We start from the raw sequence: 26060 nt of genomic DNA on the forward strand, positions 1-26060 counted from the left end.
ATGAGTGAATTGGTAATTAAAAAAAACATGAATAATTTGTATAGTCTAGTAACTTTAACATTCACATCAATAATAATTTTTTAAAATAATGGAGTAAGAAGAACAATAAGTGATTTAAATAAAAAGAATTTGGGATATTTTGGATTACTTAATAGATCAAAGAGTATTTTTAAAAGTTTACTGATTGTAGAGGTAAATTTGGCTCGATAATATAACGATATGAGTAAATTTGGGCCGATAGTATAACAAAAGTTAAATACACAATATATAAAAGTGAAGGGATATATTTAGTCCTTTTACAAAAAATCAAAGACACTTGGTTTGAACTTTCTAAGCCCTTCAGAAAGAAAAGTTTCCAGTATTCATTCGCTGGCCACCATCTATTTTGAAAAGGAAATGAAAATGGCGGGCTAAGCGTGTTGTCTCACCAGTATTCAAATCTCATAAGCACATGCTCTCTCTCTCACACACACAAAGCAAAATAAATAGAGAACGTTAGAGATTAGAATGAAGAGCGGCGTAGGGGAAACTATGAGGACGAAAATGGAGGAACTTAGATTGATTTGTGACAGAGAAATTCCCATTCAACAGCAGAAATTGGATGCTGCCACTCACTCCTTTCGAAAATCCCTCGATTCAACCAAGGCCCAAGCACAAGAGTCTCTTCAATTACAGGGTATGTTTTTTCCCTAAATTATGAGGCTCCCTTGAATTTTGGTCTTCCAAACTTAGGGTTTTCACCTGAACATTATTCTTAGCGATTTTATAGGAGTATATCACCTAGATTGGATTTTTTTTTCACGTGGGATCTTATTGATTTGATTTAATTGACTGGTTGCGGCAGCAAAACTTGGGAAGTTAAAAGTTGAGCTGAGGGAATTGGAAGACAAATTGGTGAAAGCACTTGCAGGTTTGTGTCACTCTTTTCCCGTTCTTCTTTGTACTGCTCTTTATGTATTCTGTGGGTTTTCTAATTAAGCACATTTTTTGCTGAAAATGATGGTTATGCTGAAAGCGAAGTTGCATATGTGATGACATAATTACTAATTACTAAGTATGCAAATAACCTGTCTTTTTAAGCTCTGAAGATCCTTATAGTAGTAAGAATAAGAGGCAATAAACACTGAAAGTCTGAAGATCCAAGTAACAACACTTCCAAAGTTTAAAGGGAATATTACAGCATGAATCTGTTATGGTATTTAAGATTTATTTTTCTTGGCTTTCTTGTGTATTGACGGAAAATGGGAAGTATGTGTAAAAGATTCACATCCAAAGTAGCTGCAATATGGTAGTCACCACAAAGTTCTTGAGGTTATTTACTTATTCTGCTAGTTCTCATCCATAGTATTTTCTAAATTGTCTAATTTTAAATTTTAATCTCAACATCTTTTGCTTTTCATTGAGACTTAAGAGGAAATGATTTTAGAGACTAATTAGATATATCCGGCATTCATGGTTCACAACTTGGAAAAAAAATTGAAGAGCTACTCTTGTTACTTTTCTATATGCTACTAATTTTGGATTATCATTTTCTCCATAAAATTGATTATTATTATTTTGTCTCTGTTTTTTATTTAAAATTCTAACATGTTATGTCATCCTCAGTGAAGACCCGAAAAGAGGCAAAGCAGATGGCATTAGCAGACTCAATATCTGCTACGAAAGCTAGAGCAGAAAAACTTAGAGGGGTTGTGGAAAACCAAATGGCCAGGAAAGAGGAATATGCAGCCATAATATCTCAACAAAGTGATGGTAAAATCTATCTCTGCAAAAGTTGGCCCTCTTTTCATGCATTTGACAAAGTCATACGTGCTTTCATGTCTTGGAGTCTTCCTATGAGACAACTAGCACAGAAAGATGTTAATTTGACCTAATCCCCTAGTTACTTTCTCAAATTGACACAGTATTATATTTTTGTTTTTATTATCAAGAATTGCTATTTGACTTTAGGCTGAAGTCTTATCACTTAGCCCTGTCTCAGATTAAAGGTGTTTGTCCACTTTCATTTTGTTTTACACCCTTCGAAAGCAATTTCAGTATCATAATAACAAAAAAAGTAACATGACAACCAATTTATTTGAAACTCATCAAAAGTGAAGTTTTATCTTTGTATTTGGATTCACATCCGGTTTCATGTAGTAAAATCAAAGCTCTAGTTCAAATGCTTGTGCCTGGTCAAATGAAGACACCTAATTTGTTGGGAAGGTAGCATTAATAACAATGCTTATCTGTCCCTTCTTCCTTTGAAGTTCCTCAAGATCTACACTGATGCTGGAAGTTAAACGTGAACTTGTTCAGGTTTTCTTTTCTTTTTTTATCGTGCCTCCTTTTCCAAACTCTCTTTGTACTTTCATTGTGAAAGTTGGTTTTTGTGTGAATATTATTAGTGCCTTCTATGTTGATAACTTCGTGTGTGCTTCTGCTGTCTCTACCAAGTGACACCATATCATGTTGGGTAATTGAGTTTTCTTTTTGTGGGTAAAAGCTCTCAAAGAATGTGACGAAAAGCATAATGAGACTGCTGAACAGAGAGAGGAAATAGAAGAGGCTATTGTGTGGTACAATAAGGTGCTTGGTTTACGTATTGAATGTGGCCATGGTATGTTTATCCTTCCAACTTGTGGACACATTTAAGATTCTAAAGGAGCAGACTTGCTTTCTGAACCATAAAACCTCGCCAAAAGCTCTAATTATTACTAATGGATTTTCCAATAAAAGAAATACAATCTTCTTCTATAATTAGATTTGTCCATTGAACATTCATTTCCTATGTCTTCTGCAGGAGTGAAATTCATATTTACCAATATTGATGCCAATAATCAGGATAAGGAATACTTTTTTACCGTACGTCATGAGAATGATGTATATACTTGTAAGTTTGGAATCTTTATCAACTATACATAAGTGAAGATGGTCCAGAACTCTAATTCTTTGCTTGGCTTGGATTTTTAGTGATTGATTGTGATCCACAACTAAATGATGCAAACGAGCTGCTCAGCGAGTTAAATAAGAGCAATGGACTGTTCAAGTTTGTCAGGATTATGAGAGAAAAGTTTCAAGCAGCTGTAGCACATGGTATGACTTTATGTTTCTGTTTCTATGTTCCATTATCCTATGAGCCTTATTTGGTAACACCAGAGCCATATACGGCTGTGCAAGAAATCATAGAGTATTGGCTGCTTGCAATCCCTGAAAATCGCATGTTCTTACACAGTTTATAAATATATAGAGAGTTTGTCATCAAATTCTGTATAATGGCTGAATATGGCAGTGTATAAATATATGGAGAGTTTTTCATCAAATCCTGTATAATGGTTAATACGGTTATGTTATCTATGCATCCAGGAACTCTTCCTGACATAGCATCTCGTGATCAAGACACTTCCATGATCTCTATGTCAGCCCCGGTTTCTTCCATTTCAATTGATAGTAGAAGTGAGTTTTCATCCCAGCTACAGGAGCATCAATCTGCTGAACATAACAGAAATTCCAGGAAACTTGACCGTGCAAAAGGGGGTAGGCCAGCAGTCCTCTCTCCTGGATCTGCTTCGTCTCTTCGGCGTTCTCCTCGTTTTAAGGTAGCATTTATTAAATATGAAAACTTGGACAACAAGCTCTAACTGATTTCTATTTTTCTTTCTTTTCCTTTATATATGCTTTGTCCTCTCTTACAAATGTTACTGTTGATTTCCCATAGTGGTGTTCGCTGAGTATTCTCTCTCTATTCTTATAATCTTTGAGACTTACTCTGGATAGAAATTTTACTTAACCAATTTAACTCAAATTATATCCGAGTTGTCACCAGAAGAGAAGAGAAAAAAAAACACTCAAATTGAATGGTCACGCCCTCTTAGACACTTGAGCATCATCTTCTTCCCACTTTGTCGTCATTCAACAAGGTTCAGTCCAGTTTCACTATTTACTATGCTTAAATGAAATTTATGAATTTGTTCCTATTTCCTTTGCTACAGAGAATAAGAGAAACAATAAATGTACTTGTGCTTGAAGGAAGCTAGTGCAACATATATGATGAATTTTGTGTGTGTGGGGTGGGGGTGGGGGGGGGGGGTGGGGGGGAGTGGGTGGAGGGGGATGTCGCGTCAAGTTCGGATGGGTAGAAATGTGTTTAGTCAAAGAATATGTGATTGACCCAACCAGTACAAAATACCCTTTGGTCAAGATAAGTAGATCAATGGCTCATAGGCCAACCTACTCAACTCAAAGCCACTTTTCCATTTGTTCTTTTTCTTTTCTAATTTGTAGGTTCGTTAAAAAAAAAATATTGTGCAAGAAAGTAATATTATACCCTTTGGTAAAAATATTTCTCTCTCTATTCTTTTTTCTATTTGTAACAAATTTCTGTTACAGATTAATTTGGGAAAAATTACTAATTATGTAATGCAAGTCGACCCAATCTTTTGGATGGGTTGATTAGAGCTACACCAATTTAACTCTTAAATAGATAGATTACTCATCCAACCTATTGACGTCTGGGTGAGACCTTGATACCATCTTATGAGTCAAAATTGACACCCCTAATGATGAGTAAAGTGTGGGATATTGATGTTGCAGAAAAGTAGACATATGGACTTTATTATTAACTGTCAGAGGGGACATGCAAAAATCAATGATAAGCAATTCTGAAGTATATTGATTACATTCTTTCCTCTGATAGTGTAGATTTCCAGGCTATACATGTTTAATCCCTCATTGACATGCTAAGTTAATTGTTAATATGATGCAGATCCAAACAAAAAAAAACTCATGATTAACATGAACAAATAATTGCGACTGATTATGTCCTGTAGGTCTATCTACTGGACTGTTTAAAAGGTTCACAAGCATCTGAACTTGATAACCTTTTCTCATTGGCTTGTCTGGATATACACACATATAAACCAACACAAATGTATATGCTATGGATGATTTCAGTGTGCCCCTCAGAAAGGAACAGTGTTGGATGTTTTTATTTAGCGAGCTTACTGGCTACTATAAAAAGAGTTCAAAGTATGAATTATCAAGCATTTCTTAGGAAACTTACGGGTTCATATATTCACCTGTGTTTTGGATAAATAGAATAGGAAATTAGGCGGATACCTTAAACATTTGTTCTAGTTGGATGTAGTAAAACATTTTTGTAAGGAAGGTTGATGACCTTTTGGGATTGTCCAAAAAGGAGAGGACTAACTCTTTTGGGACTGAGGAGTATTTTCATGCGATATGTTTGATCTCAATTCAAAGGATTCAATTAAGTTTAGCCAAGCTAAGTTGAGGACTGATTAAGCTCAATTTTCATTATACTGTAATTCAGATAAACAAATGAGATAGACTAGTCTTTGGTATTGTTGAATTTTGTAAGACAGCAAGGGTTCCCTGGTTAAGGTCAGCTTTGAGTGAATTATGTTGTTTTTTAGCAAGTCCTTTGTATTGATTGTCGATTTGCTCTATGAAGTCTGTAGACTCAAATAAGTGGTATAGTTGAATATCTTGTCTTGTCGATTTGCTCTTGGTTCAATTGCTCATGATATATATAATTGTGTCTAGCTTGGAGATATGATGTGTGCTGTCATTTACATGACCGTGTGAAGCCAGTGCATAGGGTTAGGTCATCAGTCTGGTGATTTGGTGGCAAGTTCATTAAGTAGTCTCATCCTTAGGTGAAGCAAATGAAAAAGTTAGAACAGATCAATGAAGCAAGGAAATGACCGGTGTCAGCACCTTAATAGGAATGAAATTAGCACACGTGGTTACGGTTACCAATGTCAACCACGTTTCACCCTACGGAGCTAATATCACATGCAGAGGGCATTTATATGGAAAGATTCTCTTTTTAACAACATTGATGACTGAATTTTCTGAACAGGACTGTTCATGAAGAATTCACTCGTTATGTCTTCATGACCTTCATGTGAATGTTCTTTTGGCTAGGAAATATCTGGGGAGAAATATCTTCGCTTCAACAATTATTGCATAGATTGAATAAGGCTTATTAGATTAAATTTGAGCAAGCACTTCACCCTGCATGGGTTACTAATGTGCAAGATTCACTTTTTGGCAGGTCAAGAGATGATAATGATTGCGCAGTTGCTTAGCCAATAAATTTTCGTTAATTCACGAGTCCTGATAAGCAAACACCTAACTTGCTTCTACTAAAAGATTGGGATCAGTAACGAGTCAGGTCAAATGGCTACCTGATCAGATGCTCAAAGCCTTGCTTGCTGTCTTTGCAAACGTTTGTAGTGGGCTGACTTCATTTCTTAGGTCCAAGCTTTGTTGGTTTTCTTCCATTATATCGTCATATGACTTTCCAGTTAGTCATTTTATTCTACTTGTAGCTATTTAAGGTTTTCTTTTTCTTTTTATTTATGTAAAGACTACCATTGTGGGACTGGTGGGGCTTAGGCATTGCCCCCTACCGTAAATTAGTATCCAAAATGGAGCTTTATGGTCTTTACTTATTTTTTCTTTACAAAAGACAGATCCTTTTTCTTTTTGTACATTGTAGTGTATCAAATGTCTGTATTGTAGAATAGAAGATTGCTTAGTCGCTGCATTCTTTTTGGATTTTACGTGAGCTACTTTCAGTGGAACAGTTTACAAGTGTGCAGCCAACACTTTTAGGATAATTATCTATTTAATATCAATTTGGAATTACACTGACCCCAACTTATGTGGGACTGACGCGTAGTTGTTGTAATATCACTTTGGAATTGCTGGTATTTGCAATGTTGATGACAATGCGAAAGAAAGGTGATGAATTTGTTGTGGATCCCTTTGTAAGGTAGTTGTAAAACGAGGAAAGTTGTGTTAAGGGGTATTTATGCTATCTTGAATATTATGCCAAAAGTGCAAAACAGAAAGGCAAAAGCGTGTTCTAGCCCATATAGTAATGGACCACTAGAAGAACCTTCATTCATTTGTTCTCCATCAGATTGCTAACAATTGGACTATTTGTATGATATTTTCATTTGTGATCATGGATATACAAGAGTATATCTATTTATTTACATGTACATCCCTCCTTCGCAAAAGTAAAAAGAAAAAAAAGAAGATATAATGCTTTGTTCAACCTACATGTGGAAACAATCTTCTATGGATGAGAACACGAGTGCCCTTCCAAAGCTTAAGAGCTTCAGTTTCATCATTTGCTAAAACTGAACAGTGACTTTCATTGCAGTCTGCAAAGTATTTCCCACTTATCCCTTCTGTTTGTGGGCTCAGTGCTACATAGCATGTGGTTGCTGCACCCTGCCATACCAAGAAATTGACCTCGTTACTTATTATTATAATCACTTTTTTTTACTTTTATAGATGATTTGTCCTCAACTTTTTGGAAAAAAAAAGTATGTGAGTCCAAATTAAGTTGCAAAGAAAGTAGTCGGAATGTTCAATGAAGCAAAAGAGACAAGCATATATAGACGAACCTGTGATGTTGACTTTAGAAGCTTTGATGCCATAAAATAGAGAGAATCTGTTTATATTTGTAAGGGAAATCAGTAATTATAGTTATATTTGTTTGATATTTGCAGCAAAAATTAAAAGACATACCTGTGATAAAGCCCTTGTGATCTCTGATTATTCCAGTCTTTACAATTCCAGGATGGACTGCATTGATAGCCACATTTGCATTTCTTGCCTGTTCGATTCAAACATACATTTTTCACTATCGAAATTATACAAATATATGAAGACAAAAGCAATTAAATGGTTTAAAGAGTACAGGGACCAAAGAAGGAAAGAGAAGTATCCTTTGTCTACAATACTATAGTGCAAATGAAGCTGGCAGATTCTAAACTGATGGACAATTCCCTAATGAGAGGTACAAGGAGTACTCTAACTTTAATTTCGGGTTCCAACTGTCTTTTCTCACAGAAAATACCCAAATAATTTCATGTACTGAGTTTTGGCATAGAATTTATCTGTATTGAGCTGTCTAATCAAGATTCATGTGATATAACTGAGTGGTAAGAGAAACAGCTTAGTATAAAATCCGTGTAATATGATTAGATTGCTTACCACAAAATTATTGGTGAATTGACTAGAGAGCTACCACTTTTAACGCTGAAGATTATGTTTTGATTGCTTCTAATTGGGAATAATCTTTTAATTATATCATACTATTCTTGGTAATATGCATAGAAAGTGTATTGGGTTATGAAAAGAATCCGTTTGTTTAGAGTTGTCAATTCTGACAAGAAAGTGTGAAAAAACATGTAAGTGAGAAGAAGTAATAAATAGGGAAATTAACCTTTAATTGTCTTGACAATTCCTTGGCATGTAAAATGTTGGCCAATTTTGACTGAGCATATGCACGAGTACCATTATAACTGTGACATGCATCACCAAGACGAATTAGTTTAGAGGAACAAGTTGGAACTAACTTTGTATAAATCTCGTATAAGAAGTAATTATGAAAATATTTACTAATTAAATACTAGTAGTATTAATATTACTTGTTGGGATTGAGCAATTTGCAGAAACGGAATTGATCTCTTTTCACCCAGTTGTGAACTACTGAAGTAACATTCACTATTCTTCCTTGAATCCCTGTGGCTTCTGCTGTCTCCACCATTTTCTCTAATAGCAACTCTGTCAATAGAAAATGACCTGCCAAAGTCCAAACACCATGATTTAGGTTATGTGTACTAACAGAGTTAAATATTTTCGTAAGTCTTGTTTAACCTATATATAATAGTAGGTAGTTATTTTTTTATATTAAATTTACCTATTACTAACATGTAAATATTTATATTCATAATATTAGTGCATATAACTCAAACTCTTATACATCCATCACAAGGGACTAGAGTTTAGTTATCACTAGGCCTTTTTATTTATTTATTTTTCTTTTTGTGGGACTTCGTTATCCTCTTCAACTTGGGTATTGAAGTCCCAACTCCATCAAAAAAGATAATGGTCCCGAGTATATAACAAGGAGTTACCTAAGTAGTTTGTGGCAAAAGTCATCTCGATTTTGTCTTCAGAGAACTCCAGTTTCTGCGAAAATTTCCCCGCATTATTTCTGCATGATTAAAATTTCAGACCAATCATAAATTACGTTCACACCCTTCACTTCCTAAAAAGAAAAGAAAACACAAAGAAAGAAAATTTTATGTAATATAATGTCCATGTAAAGAATTTTTGTACCATTAGGCCACGTTTACCTGTTTTAGCGGTTAACTTACCTTATTTTAAGTGCCCTTATAGTATAAATATAACTTAAACTCGTGATCAAAAGAAAAAAAATACATACATGAGAATGTGAAGAGGCAGTCCTAAAGACAAGAACTGAGCACAAAATCTCTGAATAGAAGCAACTGAACTCAAGTCTATCTCTAATAATATAATCTCAGCCATTGGACTCTCTTTTTGTATGGATTCCTTCACAATTGCTGCTTTCTTTAAGTCCCTTGCTGGGATTACTATCCTTACACCCCTTTTTGCCAGTACTCTTGCTGTTTCTGCCCCTATCCCTGATGTTGCGCCTGTAATTTTTACAGTATGATTATTAAACCAAAAAAAATTATACAATATCATGATTCTTTGTCTACTTTTTATGACATGTATTAAATTAGGTTTCTATATTGGATCTGCACTAAATAATGCATGGTGATTAAAATACTAATTAATGAAAGATAGTGAGAGGTTGTTATTAAAATATTTTGATACTGAACTTTTCTGTGTTAAAGAATATATAGCATATGATTAGCACTCAGTACTGTCCAGATAGGAAATCTTGTAGGATCTGTTAATCAACAACCCAAGTAGAGACAAAACTATATCTTCCTTCAAATAAAAAGAAACACTAAAAAGAGAATTGAATATGTTAATCTTCAAAATTTATAGTATGATTCTAGAAAAGGAAAGGAAAACCTCTTCTACCCCACCCCTTAGCTCCACTCTTTTTTTCGCTCTCTTTGCGGGGTGGGGAAATAAATTGAAAGGTTTTATTCAAATTATGATAGGGTTTATTGGAAATAACCTTTTTATTTTTACAAGTTAGGGATAAGGTCTACAGACACATTATCCTATTTAGTGGAACTAGACTGAATTTTTTGTTATTATTGTTGTTTTATTCAATACTATGTGTGATAGAGAAAAGTGATCAGGTACAAAATGATGAGTGAAGCCTCATGAATATTTCATACCCTACATCTGAAAAACATAGGAATAACCTTTGGAAAAATGGGTCATGGGAAGTACACAAGTTTTTGAGAAAGATGCTTCTTCTTGGAAGAAAAAGTGCCAAGAAAGTACTCCATCTTAATTCCATGTGTCTTGAGAATTTTAAGTCCAAAAATCTCATACTGAAAAATCAACTCCACGAATATTTCTTAATTGGTATTAGTAGTTTGTTCAAAGATTAATTCTCCAAAATAGTTAATTAGTTAATGCATGTCGACCAAAATTCCATGATGAATTTTAAATTGCTTATGATTACATCGAACAGTTGATTATTCTCAGAACCACTCAAAAAGCTGGAAAATCCCTTTAATTCCCAGTTGCTCTAACAACAATATCAACTAAAAGAAAAGAAACAAAAGTTTCAAGAAGAAGAAGGAGAAAAGAAAAGCTGAAAAATCAAAGAAAGGAATTATTCTTTTAAAGAATATTTTCTCCTTCATGTGATAGAACTGAATTTTTCCAAACATGCACATATTAGCAGGCAGTAACAGTTGCCTTACAAAAACTAGCTTTAAATTCCTTCAACCAAGCCACTGCCTATGAATTACTGGCTCATTAATTACAAAAGGCATATTGTTTAGCCTTATAACCGTCCCAAAAACTCAAGAGCATAAGCAAATTAGAGATGAAAAAGAAAGAGAATATAAGACTAATTAGTACCAGTGATAATTGCAGTCATGAGCTGCTGAGAATTGAGAGAGGAATGTTGAGTGACTTGGTCAGCAGTGGATTTAGAGCCAAAGCCACTTGGGCCAGCAATGCCTACCAAATATTTGAGAGCAGCCTTCATTAGAGCAAAGCTTGGAATTTTGAACTGCAAGATTGCAGCTATAGTTGAAAACCACGTATATATAAAAGCTCTTTGAAACTTGTCCAAGTCCATATATACACACACCTACCACCCCTTTTAATAAGTGAAAAAAGAATAATATTACAAATGTTTTGCCTACAACCAATTACAACAGATCCCTATTGTGTAGACTATATTGTCATAACAGTTTGGCTAGTTGAGACCAAAATAAAAGTTATAAAAAGTTTGGTGTTATCATTGACTACTAGCTGATGATGTTTTTTTAAAGCTTTTTTTGCATAGCACACGCACGTAATTATGTGAAAGTTTTCTTTCTTATTTCTAATTATTGTTGTCTGCCCTTATTAATTTTGCGCGTCTTCTTTCTTTTTTTTCCCCAACTCGTACTTACTTTTGGTGGGAGGTGAAAAGATTGATGTTTTTGGTCAGTCTTTTAATTTGCTGTTTCCAAGGATTTTTTTTTTCCCTTTTGTTTTGGGATATTGCCACTGGCTTCATTGTAATTCTCATCCATATTGGAAACATTTTTTGTGTCACCTATGACATTATAGAAGTGGTCCAAGTTCATGGGCTAAGGAATTGCCTTCTTATGTGTCTTTTATTCTATAATTGTTTTTGGTTGAGTGGTTGTACTAATTTGGTGGAAATTATCTTTTATCTATTGGTGAACCCGTCTCACAAGAGTATCTAGTGTGTGTGTGTTTTCCTCTTGTTTACAAGAAAGAAAGAAAAAACAGATTAATGTATATATATATATATATAAGAATATATAATTTTTTATTTTTTTTGCAGCAGGACGATTAGTTCAACGTGTCTGTCTGGATATAACAATTAATTAATCGGTTAATTCAATGAGGCATATTATTGATTCCGTGTGTACGTGTTAAACACATTTTCTGAATCAAATATCACTCATAGCCGAGGCACCATTCCACAAGGCACGTAAGAACATTAGGATTGAAGAAAAATTGATGCCTATTTCAAGATTTGTCCAGAAAATGACAGCCAAATTAAAACAGCTGATGTTGCAAGGAGATTTTGACGGTGACTTGTAGTTGAATTATTCACACTTTGTAATTTCTTTGTTCTTGTTGTTGTTCTTGTTAACTTAAAGCAAGAAGCCAAAAAGAAATAACAGCATAATTAGTTTCCTTGTTATCCTTCTACTCAAACATCTTATCATCTAAATGAACACTAGGAGTAATTAAGGACCCATTTTATCGTGCAAATACCAATATGCAAGATATAAACATCACTAAGGATTTAACTTAATTATATTGACCTATAACACTAAAGGCTAATTTCTGACCGTCAATCTTTTTCGGTTGGTAAACCGTCGGAAAAAGGCTAATTTCTGACCGTCAAATCGGTCGGAAATCAAAATTTTCCGACGGTTTACCGACTGAAAAAGATCGGTCGAAAAACACGTGGTCGCAAAAAATTACGACCGAATCGTTCGGAAGTTTCTAACGGATTTGATCGCAAAATAAAAAATAAAGGACGCATTTGAATTTAAGTGATTTGCGACCGGATTGCTCGGTAGATTTGCAACTGATTCGGTCGCAAATAAAATTAATAAAAAAATAATATTTCCTATCTATTCGGTCGAAAATTTAAATAATAAAATTAATATTTAATTAAATTTTCCAACCGAAACAGTCGTACATATTGAGAATAAGTTAATTAAATTTTTTTAAAAATTCACAATTTGCGACTGAATCAATCGCAAATCTAAGAAATTTCTAGTGACATTTGCGACTGATTCAGTCGCAAATCAGCTCCAAATCTGGAAAAAAAATTAGCAGAATTCTGTTGTATTTTTAATTACACCACCTGCCAAATAAAGCAGTCAACCAAACACCTAATATCAACACACCATTTAATATACAAACCAATTCCAATATTTACTAACCGAACACTAATATTCATAAAAATCCAACCAACTAATCAAACAATATTAGTTTCATCAACCAATTATCAAAATACTAACTCACATTCATAAATTAAACATGTCTCTATCTTCAACTCTAAAATATTAGATGCACATTCAAATAATTACTCCTAATCAGACTTAGTCTCCTCCTCATACTTAGACTCCATTGTAGATTGACTGCATTTCTTGCTTTTCATTTTTAATCAAAGCTTGAGTTGCGTTCCATTCTTGCGACATTTAATTCATTCTTTGACGCATAGCTTCCATGTTTTCTTGAAAACTGATGCAAGGAGATTTTGACGGTGACTTGTAGTTGAATTATTAACACTTTGTAATTTTCTTTTTGCTGTTGTTCTTATTGTTAACTTAAAGCAAGAAGCGAAAAAGAAATAACAGGGGCATAATTAGTTTCCTTGTTACCTTTCTACTCAAACATCTTATCATCTAAATGAATAGATATTAATTACTAGGAGTAATTAATGACTCTTATCAAGTAAGTACAAATATATGCATGATATAAACATCAATAATCATTTAACTTAATTATATTGACCTATGTATAGTGAAATTTTCACACTACTATTAGTGCGGTTTAATCAACTATAGAAAGTTATTTGTTTTATTTTTTGAAGTTACTAACTCTGCTTGTTACGTGATCTTTCAAGTGACTAGAAAGTGTATTAAATAATACTAATATTTTTATTTTAAACTCCAATTAGTTTTACAATCTTTTGGTTTGTTTTTTCTATTTTCGCGACATATCAAACATATACATTGTATTTACCATTCGTAGCTATACTTTCAGCAAATATATCATTCGTAGCTATATTTGAATTTTATAGCAAATCCATGAAGCAAAAGATTAATTATTTTGAACTGAAACAAGAGAGCGATAAGCCTTCGCAGCTTAGTGGAGCGCTTGCTTAGTTAGTGGAGGTCTTTGAGTCCGACTCCCAACAAAAGTATTTTTTTTCTTCTGTATTTCTGTATTTCACCTTGGTTGTATTTGTTGTGCGAATGAATACAGTCTTGTATACTTTATATACACCCATATATACAGTGGATACATGTTGTACCATTTGTATACACCCTTGTATTTCGCGTTGGTTATAGTTGATACATATTATATTCGTTGCATGAATAAATACAATTGCGTGAATGAATAGAGTTGATATAGATTGTATTCGTTTGCGCAACGAATACAATTTTAATACATGTTGTATTCGTTGCACATTTGAATACAAGTGATCATACAAGCTGGTAACAATTGAACAGTAGATATGAATAGTAATTAGGCATTCTAGGCTCTAAACTATAGTATTTTATGAAAATTACTTATTCTTAAAATAGGTTCCAATATGTTTGTAAATAATAGGAAACCAGAAAAACTTACCATCAATTATCCTTACTTTAGAAATACTTCTACTCAAATAAACTCTCCAACAAGACAAAAGTCTCTAAGTGGTCTCGACAATGAAGTGGGCATGGCCTTCGATTTCAAGTACATTTATAGCCCTCACACGTGGGCATCGAGATAAAACCATGATAATGTGTTGAGCCAAGATATATTATGAACAATAATTAGTACATCTTTTATGTGGAGAAGTTGCAAAAACAAAATTTCTTGATGAGAATTGAGAAATATATAGTAGAAGGCAAAAAAAAAAAAAAAGAGTAAGAATTTAACTTTAGGGGCAAAAGGGCAAAGCTTTTGTTGCGTGCAACCGTGCCATTCATGTAATACCTTTTGTCTTTCAAAGACTCCGTTTTTGTTTTTTGTTTTAATTGTCTTTTAATATATTTACTGGGCTTTTGCTTTTTCACATTTTGACAAATGATGGCAAATGTTGGAGGTTAGAAGGACTAGAAAAAAACATTGAGGTTGACTCCTCAACAATGGAGTTGTGGACTGGCTATGCACTTTTGTCCCATGAGTTCCCTAATTGGTAAACAAAGTCTCATTAACTTGCCTCAATTTTTGGAAGCATTAATCTTGTAGTTTCACATGTGATATATATCTTTCAAATTCATTGCAACCCCACAACACCAAAGATGGAAAAAAGTTAGAGATAGAGGGTGTTTTGGTGTAACCGAAAATGTTTTTCGTTGAATATTTTCTTGGAAAATAAGTAGTAATTTTATTTATTTTCCAGTGTTTGGTACGCATAAACTTCCAAACATATAAACTTCCAAACTCATAATTTTGAAACTTGTAAAATTTCGAACATGTAAACCGAAAGATGAAAAAATTAAAACTTAAAATATATAAAAAAATATTTTTTTTCAGGGGGTGGAGTTGGGTGGGGTGGGGTGGGGTGGGAGTTGCAGAAAAATGAAAAAACAGAAATTTAAAATTACAAAACAAAATGAAAAAAAAAATTATGCGGGGGTGGGGCAATGGGGGGTGGGGGTGCAGAAAAACGAAAAAACAGAAATTTGAAATTACAAAAAAAAAAAAAAGTAAAAAAAAAAATTTTTTTTGGGGGGGTCTTTGTAGGGTGGGTGGTGACGAAAAAAAAACTAAAATTTGAAAAAACAAAAGCCTTTTCTGAGAGAAGGGGTGGGGTGGGTAGGCATGGGGTGGGGTTAGGTGGGTGGGTGTGGGGTGGGTTGGTGAGGGTGGGGAATAGGGTGGGAAAGGTTGAGAAGGAGTTTTGGAAAATGTTTTCCCTTCTCTTGATAAAGAAAACATTTTCCTCCAATTGGAGTAAAATGAGTTCATAAGGAAAATATTTTTTAAAATATTTAAACCAACCAAACATGAAAAAAAAAAAATATTTTCTGAAAAATATTTTCCTTCGTACCAAACACACCCAGAATTTTAATTAGCAGAAGCATTATGTGTTTGATTAGACAGCCATTTGTAATGCTACACTAATTAAGCTTATTAGGAACAAAAGGCAAATTCCCTAATCAGTGAAGCTTAATTATTACTCTTTGGAGCTACTAATATGATTTCTCGATTTCAGAAAAAAAAAACTCTATTTACTTTTTCATTTTAAGGCCATCGATAAAATAAAATAAAAACAACTCTAACAAATTTTCTTTCCTTTTCTTGTTTTGTTGGTTTACTTTTAACAACATTTTTTTTTTGGGTGGGTTTGGGGGGGAGGGGGTAGATAAGCCAAGAAGGGGATTGCGAATGCGATAAGAAAATTATGGTACGAATCATATGTAAGTTATTAAATGAAAATTCATGAAAAAACAACTAGTTATACTAATAACATTTAGTTATATTAAGGAAAAGAAAGATCTACAGGTCCCATTCCACAATCCTAACTACTCCTTAAACTAAGATTAATAATTCCTTCAATGTGGTTCCACGTTTGTTTGACTAAAATACTTGCAAGAAAAAGTGGATTCGCAAGATACATTTTATTCCAATCTAACATTTTCCTTTTTTATTCTCTCATTTTATGACAATTTTAGCATTCTTGTTAAACTTTTTTTGGATGTTTTGGAGGATATTGACAAATCTACATGACAGATGAAAAGATAGAGGAAATCATTCACATTATAAAATTTCAAATTCCAATTATGGGAGATAAAGATTTCAAAGCCTTACCAGTTTCTTTCCATCATCTTCTTCAACTACTTTTTGACAAATGACATATACCCTAAAATTTTAATCATTCTTTTCTTTTGTGACTGATTTGCAGTAAAACACACTCAATAACTAATCTAAGCCATCCAACCAATAAAACAACATAAATAATAACAACAATATTTTCACACATGAAGTATGGGAAGGATAATGTATACAGACCTTATCTCTCACTTGTGCAAATAAAAATTATTTACGAAAGACTTTTGGCATAGGTGAGTGTTCATCCGACTTAATTCTCCTACCTAAATATGAAAAGGCTTCAAAACATATAAAAGGGGAAGGTATAAAAATAAAAATCAAATTAAAAAAGAAAGAAAAGACTAAGAAACCTACTATGGGCCAAAGGGTACTACTTTGTCTCCCCTTGGCAATGAAATTTACCACCTGAGTTGATGCCATCACTAAAAGTTTAAAGACACAATTGCCGACAAAGCTAGAAATTTGCCTTCTTTTTCTTTTTCCTTAATAATAACCCACTACAAAATTGACATCCACAAACGTAAAAAGAGAAAAAACTGTGTCTTAATAAAGAGTCCTCACGTGCCAACGACCAGTCAGTGAATGACATATGTCAAATGAGTTAATTACGGAGAATTAGGGGGGACATATATACTAATGATAGTATACTATTTGTCGTTCTCTTTCACACTAAGCTTCCAATGAAAGGAATATAATTAACATTAACATCTTAATTGCCCTTTTATGTTTTGGTGGTCCTGTTTTTTTCTTTACTATTAGAGAATATAATGTTTGTCCTTATATGGTATTGCATCCCTATCCAACAGGAAAAGTATTATATTTATATATAGTATGATTTCATAAATTTAAAACCCATGAAAAAAAATTGAATTCAACAGAAGATGGTAGTGGAATCTTCATGTAGGTGGGGGTTACTCAATTTGAATAATACTACCTCCTAATGACCAACATTTGTCCTAAGAGAAAAGGGGAGAAAAGAACTATTCTAACATGTGCAGTGTGCTAAGGTAATTAAATAGGCTACGTACCTAGGTGGAGTTTGAGTGGTGAAATGGAGACATTGGTACAAATGTAGATCTTTTGACAATTACAAAGATTTCCTCTATACTGTTTGTCAATCTTAATTGTGGACATATTATATATAGGCTTTTCTCTTCTTTGTTTTAGATAGCTTCCTTTTTTAGAGGGGTTGGAATTGGATTGGGGAAAATTGCTCATGTGGCTTAAGTAAAACAGTGAACTGGTTAATGACAAAAATGAGTTAACCATTAATGACCTTAGGGACCAACTTTTAGGTGGCATAAAGTTTTAGGGAGAATCATATTTGCATAAAATAGAGAAAACTAATTTAAGTAGACACAATCCGAGCAGTAAAACAATTAGCGGAATGAATTAAGCCTGATCTAACACGGCTATTGAAGTTAATTTGTAGTAATGTCCACGCATTATAAGTTGAGTAATTTTTAGGGATCTTTACCCAAGTAGTCAGTCATATCTTTGTTTACTTTTCTAGCCATATATATACATTAGTTGTACAAGATTATAAACATATTAAATGTTCACCTAAGTAACCAATCATTTATAGTGAATTAATGATGTCTTTATTTTATTTGAAAACTATATATTGCAGAATAATGAAAGCAGAAATCGCTGGCCCTGACTGGTACATCTGAAATTAGAGAGCAAAATAGAAAAAGAAAGTAAATACTGTAGCAAATAATGATCAAAGTGAAAAAGGTGATTAAAGGAGACTCATGTAAAAAGAAAAATTGGGCCATAGAAGTCATAACCGTACTCTAAGAGCCCATTTTTGGCCCAACGTGAGTTGTACACCAGTGGAGGGATTATTTCGTACGACTTTTTTTGAGGTCACGTTTTTGTTATAAAATAAAGACAGTAAATTAAAGACAAATATATAGAGAAACGGATAATATTCAAACTCAAACACATGTACATAATGAATTGAAATTTTCTCTATTTATAGAAGAAAGCAAGATGTTGTGTAAGCTGCTTCTGCAAGCTGCTGTGTAAGTTGCTACTGTACTAGATATAGATAATCTTCTACCGGAGGTAATGTTTATCCATAACGGGGGACCGAAAGGATAAGCTTATTATATCAGATATAGATAATTTTTATCGGGGGTAATATTTATCCATAACGGGGTACCGAAAGGATAAGCTCATTATACCAGATATGGATAATCTTCTACAGGGGGTAATGTTTATCCATAACGGGATACCGAAAGGATAAGCTCATTATACCATATATGGATAATCTTCTACCGGGGGTAATGTTTATCCATAACGGGGTACCGAAAGGATAAGCTCATTATACCAGATATGGACAATCTTCTACCGAGGGTAATGTTTATCCATAACGGGGTACCGAAAGGATAAGCTCATTATACTAGATATGGATAATCTTCTACCGGGGGTAATATTTATCCATAAAGGGGTACCGAATGGATAAGCTCATTGTACCAGATATAGATAGTCTTCTAGCGGGTGTGATGTTTATCCATAACGGGGTACTGAAAGGATAAGCTTCTTCATGAGACTTATTTTCAATAGATTATTAAATAGATAAACATATTTACGGCAGAGTCTCATGTAGATAAGTTTCTTCAGGAAGCTTATTTCAACAGAGTACTAAATGAAAATCCATAATATAATATATTTATAACACTCCTCCTTGAATGTTCATTAAAAGATAATGTGCCTCATTAAAACCTTACTAGGAAAAAACTCGTGGAAAAAAATCCTAATGAAGGAAAAAGAGTACACATATTTAGTAATACACATAACTATTTGTCTAAAAAAACCTTATAAGGAAACCCTGTGGGAAAAACCTTAGTAAGAGAAAAAGAGTATAGCGCTTATTAAGAGAAAAAGAGTATAGCGCTTATTTTACTCCCCGTGATAAAAGCCGTATTTTAAATATTTGAGTATCTGCATTCCAATCTTGTATACCATCTTCTCAAAAGTTGAAGTTGGCAAAGATTTAGTGAATAAATCTGTCGGATTGTCACTTGAACGGATTTGTTGCACATCAATGTCACAACTTATCTCCTTTTATAAATCCCCTCTTTAATTGGGCTATGCATGCAATATTATCTTCGTATAAAATTGTGGATCTTTTATCACATTCCAAACCACGTTTTCCTTGAATAAAATGAATCATTGATCCCGGCCATACGCATTCCCTACTTGCTTCATGAATATCTATTATCTCAATATGGTTTGAAGAAGTAGCAACAATAGATTGTTTTGTGGAGCGCCATGATATGACAATACCTCCACATGTAATACATGTACCCGGTTTGAGATCGAGCTTTATGTGGATCACATAAATAACCTGCATCTTCATAACCAACAAGATCTACACTACCTATGTTAGAATAAAATAAACTCATATCAGGCGTTCCCTTTAAATATCGCAATATATGCTTAATCTCGTTCCAATTTTTTCGTGTAGGAGAATAACTATATCTTGCTAGTAAATTAACAGAAAATGCTATGTCAGTCCTTATAGCATTAGCAAGATACATAAATGCACCAATTGCACTAAGATAAGGTATTTCGGGACCAGGGATTTCATCATCCTCTTTTGGAGGTCGGAACGAATCCTTATTCACTTCAAGTGATCGAACAACCATTGGTGTACTAAATGAGTGTGCTTTGTCCATGTAAAAATATTTTAAGACCTTTTTTGTATAGGCAGGTTGATGGATAAAGATCCCGTCTGCTAAATGTTCAATTTGCAGACCAAGACAAAGTTTTATCTTTTGCAGGATCTTTCTTCTCAAATTCCTTTTTAATATATTCAATTACCTTTTAGAGCTCTTATAGAGTTCCAACAAGATTTATGTCATTAACATAAACAGCAAGTATAACAAATTTTGATGTCATTTTCTTTATAAAATTAAATTGACAAATAACATCATTTATGTAACCCTCTTTCAGCAAATATTCACTAAAGTGACTATACCACATATGCCCATATTGCTTTAAACCACACAAAGATCTTTGTAATCTGATTGAATACATTTGCTGAGATTTTGGATTTGCTTCGGGCATTTTAAATCCTTCAGGGATCTTCATATTGACTTAATTAAATTAGTCATATAAGTTATGACTTGTATTTAGATGGCATGACATCTTCATGTGTCTGGATTATAGGTCCGATCCTCACAATCTTTTACAATATTGTGAACTATATTGTATCAAATATATCGTCGACGATCATTTTGTATCGATTCCTAAGCGACATAACTTGTTGAGATCTCATCACTTTCTTTATTTTCAGGTACCTGAACTTCTTCTGGAGTTTCATGAAATGTTATGCCGTGGGCTTTTCTAGAGCTCATTTCCTCATCATTTTGATCATTTGCTCCCATCATTTTTAAGGATTGTTACCTTTGGAATCGATCAGTTTACTACGCTTTATGTGTGCAGTAAATTTTATCCTTCACGGACTTTAATTTTAATAGTAGCATTTGCAGCTAGAATATGATATTTAATTTTGCATTAGCAAATGCTTATGGCATTTGACTTGAATTATATTCTAAGTGAGGATCATATTAATGATAATTCTATTCATATAACATATTTTCTAGCTGTTTATTCCATCCCCTAAATGTTAGAAAAACTAACATATATCCCCAATCTTCTCTGGGAAACCTATCTTTGTGCATTGTGGTAGAAAACTTAATCATATACCACACATCAAAAGTTATTAGATAGTAAAAATATTTAATTTCTGATCCTAAACTAATTGTGAGGGGAGGACTTATCTTTGTGCATTGTGGTAGAAAACTTAATCATATACCACACATCAAAAGTTATTAGATAGTAAAAATATTTGGTTTCCGATCCTCATCATTTTGATCATTTGCTCCCATCATTTTTAAGGATTGTTACCTTTGGAATCGATCAGTTTACTACGCTTCATGCGTGCAGTAAATTTTATCCTTTACGGACTTTAATTTTAATAGTAGCATTTGCAGCTGGAATATGATATTTAATTTTGGATTAGCAAATACTTATGGCATTTGACTTGAATTATATTCTAAGTGAGGATTATATTAATGATAATTTTATTCATATAACATATTTTCTAGCTGTTTATTCCATCCCTCAAATGTTAGAAAAACTAACACATATCCCCAATCTTCTTTGGGAAACCTATCTTTGTGCATTGTGGTAGAAAACTTAATCATATACCACACATCAAAAGTTATTAGATAGTAAAAATATTTGGTTTCTGATCCTAAATCAATTGTGAGGGGAGGACTTATCATATTTTGTTGGTCTAATGCATACAAGTGTTGTTGTATGCAATTTAGAAAATCTTAAGCCAACATATGAGGCTTTGTTCTCATAAGCAATTGTTTAGCCATTAATATGAGGTATTCAATGCTAAACTAGCTTGGATGTAAACCAGCATCATCAAAGATGAACTATCTTGATTTCATAATCTTAACATTATGTTCTTAATTGAGAAAATCAATTTCAAATGCCAAATTGCACGTTGACAATAAACAAACATGTAACCATCTCATATATGTATCTATAACTGGTTCACATAATAAGTGAATGGGCTCATATTCACCTTTTATATATTCCAGAATTCAGGGGTCTTAATCCCAACTTTAGCTGGTATAATCAATTTATTATGAGAACAAGCAACACAAGAGAATTCTTAAAGAATCTTCTAGTTCTTCAGTATATGCTTATCTGAATTCTCAAATAGCTCATTTAAAAATGGCAAATGAAAACTTCAAGTTATCATGGCATGTGCTATCTCTTAGTAAGCTTATGGTTTATTATGGCATAAACTTTTGCATTAGTAAACTTCTGATTTACTGTGGCTACTTTTGTATCAGTGAATTTCTGATTTACTGTAGCTACGTTTGCCTCAGTAAAACTTCTGATTTACTGTGATTGCTTTTGCATTAGTAAACTTCTGATTTACTGTGATACATGATATAGTACAAATTAAAGAATAAGGCAGGTCACTTCTCACATACATATTATTTTACCCCACATGATTGTGGAAACATGAAGATTTTCAATCTTCCAATCATTTGTAGTCTCAATATGATAACCACTTGTATTAGTAAACTTCAGGTTTACTACAACATTTGTTTTGACCATAATCATATAATATAAATGACACATTTCTACATAATCTCTTTGAGAGCCTTTGTTTATCATCCACAATCAAATATTTATCGGATACTACTGGTTTCATATATCTTCTAGACAAACAACTAGCTCTTCGAGAGTTGTTGATACATTTTGTACTGTCAAATATTGCTCACACACTTCTAGTATCATGAGAGAAAATTTCTTCATAAACAAAATAAATATGATAGTAAACATCATTATCAAAGCATAACTTTTATTTATGTACAACAATTACATAACTGTACTATCTACTACTAATAATAAAAATTAAAATATTTATATTTCTACAGATTCATCACTGATCACATGACTTATTTCTCCTTCCGGGAGTGCAAAGTAATCAGTTACATCCAAATGCATGAAATCTAAATTATCTTCAGAAATAAAATTTGTTTTAGCATTTTTCTCTGTCTTCTTCAAGGAGGCTTGATATAGCTCAGCCATGTGTTTTGGCATATGATAGGTACGTGACCAATGTCATTTTCATCCACATCTACAACATGCATTTTCTGTCTTTGCTGCTTGCACCGCTTCATACTTTTGTTCATTTCTTTTTCACTACTGGGTGTGAGGAGGGTTCTTTAGTGCATTATTATTACCATGATTAGTGCTTCTTCCCCAACCACGACCATGACCACGACTGATGCCACGTCCTCTTCCACGCTTAGCTTAGTGGAAGTTCCTCTCATTCACTTCAGGGAATGGACAAGAACCTATAGGTCGGCTTTCATGATTTTTCATTAATAGCCCATTATATTGCTCGGCTACAAGAAGATGTGAGATAAGTTCAGAATACTTTTTGAATTTCATCTCTCAATATTACTGCTGCAATAGCATATTCGAGGCATGAAAAGTGGTGAAAGTTTTTTCCAACATATCATGATCAGTAATATTATCACCACATAGTTTCAATTGGGAAATAATTCTGAACATAGCATAATTATACTCACTGGTAGATTTAAAATCTTGTAACCTTAGATGAGTCCAATCATAACGTGCCTGTGGAAGAATAACCATCTTCAAGTGGTCATATATATGTTTCAGATTATTCCACAGTATGACTGGATCTTTAATAGTGAGATGTTTCATTTTCAAGCCTTCATCAAGGTGATTGCGTAGGAATATCATTGCTTTGGCACGGTCTCGGTTTGATGCTTGATTTTTGTCCTTGATGGTGTCTGCTAGACCCATTGCATCAAAATAAATTTCAGCATCAAGCACCCAAGACATGTAGCTTTTGCCCGATATATCCAATGCTACAAATTCAAGTTTAGAAAGATTTGACATTATTTAGAAAAGAAAGTTCGTACCTCTAATACTTTCAAAGTATTTGCTCGAGATGGCAGAGTCTCGTGCTGATAACGTGTTATAAAATAAATATTTTAAAGTAAAGACAAGTATAGAAAGAAACTGATATATTATTCAAACTTCAAACTTATGTACATAATGAACTGGAATTTCCTCTATTTATAAAAGAAAGCAAGTTGTTGTGTAAGTTGCTAGTGTACCATATATAAATAATATTCTACCTGGGGTAACGTTTATCCATAACGGGGTACCGAAAGAATAATCTCATTATACCATATATAGATAATCTTCTACCTGGGGTAATATTTATCCATAACAGAGTACCGAAGGATAAGCTCATTATATCAGATATGGATAATCTTCTACCGAGATAATGTTTATCCATAACGGCGTACCGAAAGGATAAGCTCATTATACCAGATATGGATAATCTTCTACCGGAGGTAATGTTTATCCATAATGGGGTACCGAAAAGATAAGCTTATTATACCAGATATGGATAATTTTCTACCAGGGGTAATGTTTATCCATAACGGGGTACCGAAAAGATAAGCTCATTATACCATATATGGATAATCTTCTACTGGGGGTAATATTTATCCATAATGGGGTACCGAAAGGATAAGCTCATTGTACCAGATATAGATAATCTTCTATCGGGTGTGATGTTTATCCATAATAGGGTACTGGAAGGATAAGATTCTTCAAGAGACTTATTTTCAATAGAGTATTAAATAGATAAATATATTTACGGCGAAATCTCATCTAGATAAATTTTTTCAGGAAGCTTATTTACAATAAAGTACTAAATGAGTATCCATAATATAATATATTGATAACAGTTTTAAATTTTATTCTTGTTAATTTAGCGGGCTAAATTTTGCCCTTAAAAATGGGTTAAGTTCACACATAGACCTTGAAAAGAGCTAGGTTTGAACTTTTGTCTTTGGGGGCATATGGCTTGACCAATGAGAAAAACTTCAATTTTAACAAGTTTTTTCCCATTGACAAAAATTTTGACCTTGAATGTTTGCCCATTGGTAAGATGACATGCCTCAACAGACAAAAGTTAAAGATCACCTTCTTTTGTATCCTATTTTGGTCTATACCGGTCATTTTCTACTTAAAAATAGTTGGGTGATTTGTTTTTCCTGCAGACAAATATAGCACACTGCGTTAGCAGAAACATTATTTTAGCGGTGGCCTCAAATGGTCATTTGTGCAAATGATGCGCACCGGAGTCCTTTCAAATTTGTGAAAACATGAAACGTGTAATTTATAAGTGGTAATTGAAAAATAGTCATAATTTCAAAAGTAATCGAAATTTAGCTACTTTTCGTGTAAAGATAGATCTGAACAAAAATATTGTTCAAAATCCGAAAAATATTCCAGCATAATATACTGGAAATCGAGCATAATATACTGGAGTTCCAGTATAATATACCGGTCTAACATAATATGCTGGAAGTTCATACACATGTGCTCCAATCTCGAGTATATTATACTCGAATTTTCCGCGTGTTGGAGTTCCAGCATAATATGCTGGAAGTTCATACACAGGTGCACCAATCTTCAGTATATTATGCTGGACCGGTCTGTGTTGCAGCAAAATAGTGGCTATTTTTCAATGACTTTGCAAACGCTGGCTATTTTTGAATTACCAGTCCGAAAACTGGCTAGCCCGTGCTATTTTTACAGATTGAGACGACTGGATACCGCAATCCCATGGAAAAAATTAAGAAACAAATCGGCCAACAACTACATATTTGAAACTTATTTATCAAAATTGTCCTAATTTTATATATTAATCGCACTAAACAAGGATTACTTACAAATTATATACAATCTATTATTAGTGCTTTAAATTAAGGGATTTAGTTACATATTTTCCCTATTTTCTCTCCATTCCATATTTAATAAGACTCCTCTGAGTTGTGTATTGCCTATTGTAAGCCATAACAAATGAAATTTCACTTACAAAAAAGGAAAAAGACGCGTTACAATATGACAACAATTTAAAATGTTAAACCCAAAATTGAAGGTGAAGA

At 33.3% G+C, this 26060-nt stretch overlaps 2 protein-coding genes across 2 annotated transcripts; one reads left to right on the top strand and one right to left on the bottom strand.

Moving 5' to 3' along the window:
• The first annotated feature begins 370 nt into the window (after positions 1-370).
• Positions 371-6681, top strand: LOC107829983 (kinetochore protein SPC25 homolog). The gene is made up of 8 exons (XM_016657458.2): positions 371-676; positions 845-910; positions 1606-1752; positions 2486-2599; positions 2783-2872; positions 2953-3075; positions 3346-3578; positions 6059-6681. The coding sequence occupies exons 1-8, from the start codon at positions 508-510 to the stop codon at positions 6068-6070; spliced, it is 954 nt and encodes a 317-aa protein (XP_016512944.1). The 5' UTR covers positions 371-507; the 3' UTR covers positions 6071-6681.
• A 169-nt stretch (positions 6682-6850) lies between these two features.
• On the bottom strand, positions 6851-11145 carry LOC107829977 (short-chain dehydrogenase TIC 32 B, chloroplastic). Its single transcript, XM_016657448.2, has 8 exons — positions 10846-11145; positions 9254-9485; positions 8943-9022; positions 8454-8607; positions 8249-8327; positions 7549-7636; positions 7425-7471; positions 6851-7248 (listed from the first exon to the last, which is right to left on the bottom strand). Exons 1-8 carry the CDS (start codon positions 11066-11068, stop codon positions 7066-7068), a joined length of 1086 nt encoding a protein of 361 aa, XP_016512934.2. The 5' UTR covers positions 11069-11145; the 3' UTR covers positions 6851-7065.
• Positions 11146-26060: the final 14915 nt, after the last annotated feature.

Source organism: Nicotiana tabacum, chromosome 4 (assembly GCF_000715075.1).
Source record: "Nicotiana tabacum cultivar K326 chromosome 4, ASM71507v2, whole genome shotgun sequence".
NCBI classification, from domain to species: domain Eukaryota; kingdom Viridiplantae; phylum Streptophyta; class Magnoliopsida; order Solanales; family Solanaceae; genus Nicotiana; species Nicotiana tabacum.

Coding starts and splice junctions, on each gene's coding strand:
- LOC107829983 (XM_016657458.2), top strand. CDS start 508: ATGAAGAGCGGCGTAGGGGAAACTATGAGGACGAAAATGGAGGAACTT. Junction 677..844: donor AGAGTCTCTTCAATTACAGG/GTATGTTTTTTC, acceptor TGGTTGCGGCAG/CAAAACTTGGGAAGTTAAAA. Junction 2,600..2,782: donor ACGTATTGAATGTGGCCATG/GTATGTTTATCC, acceptor TGTCTTCTGCAG/GAGTGAAATTCATATTTACC.
- LOC107829977 (XM_016657448.2), bottom strand. CDS start 11,068: ATGGACTTGGACAAGTTTCAAAGAGCTTTTATATATACGTGGTTTTCA. Junction 9,486..10,845: donor CATGACTGCAATTATCACTG/GTACTAATTAGT, acceptor TAAAAATTACAG/GCGCAACATCAGGGATAGGG. Junction 9,023..9,253: donor CTGCCTCTTCACATTCTCAT/GTATGTATTTTT, acceptor TTAATCATGCAG/AAATAATGCGGGGAAATTTT.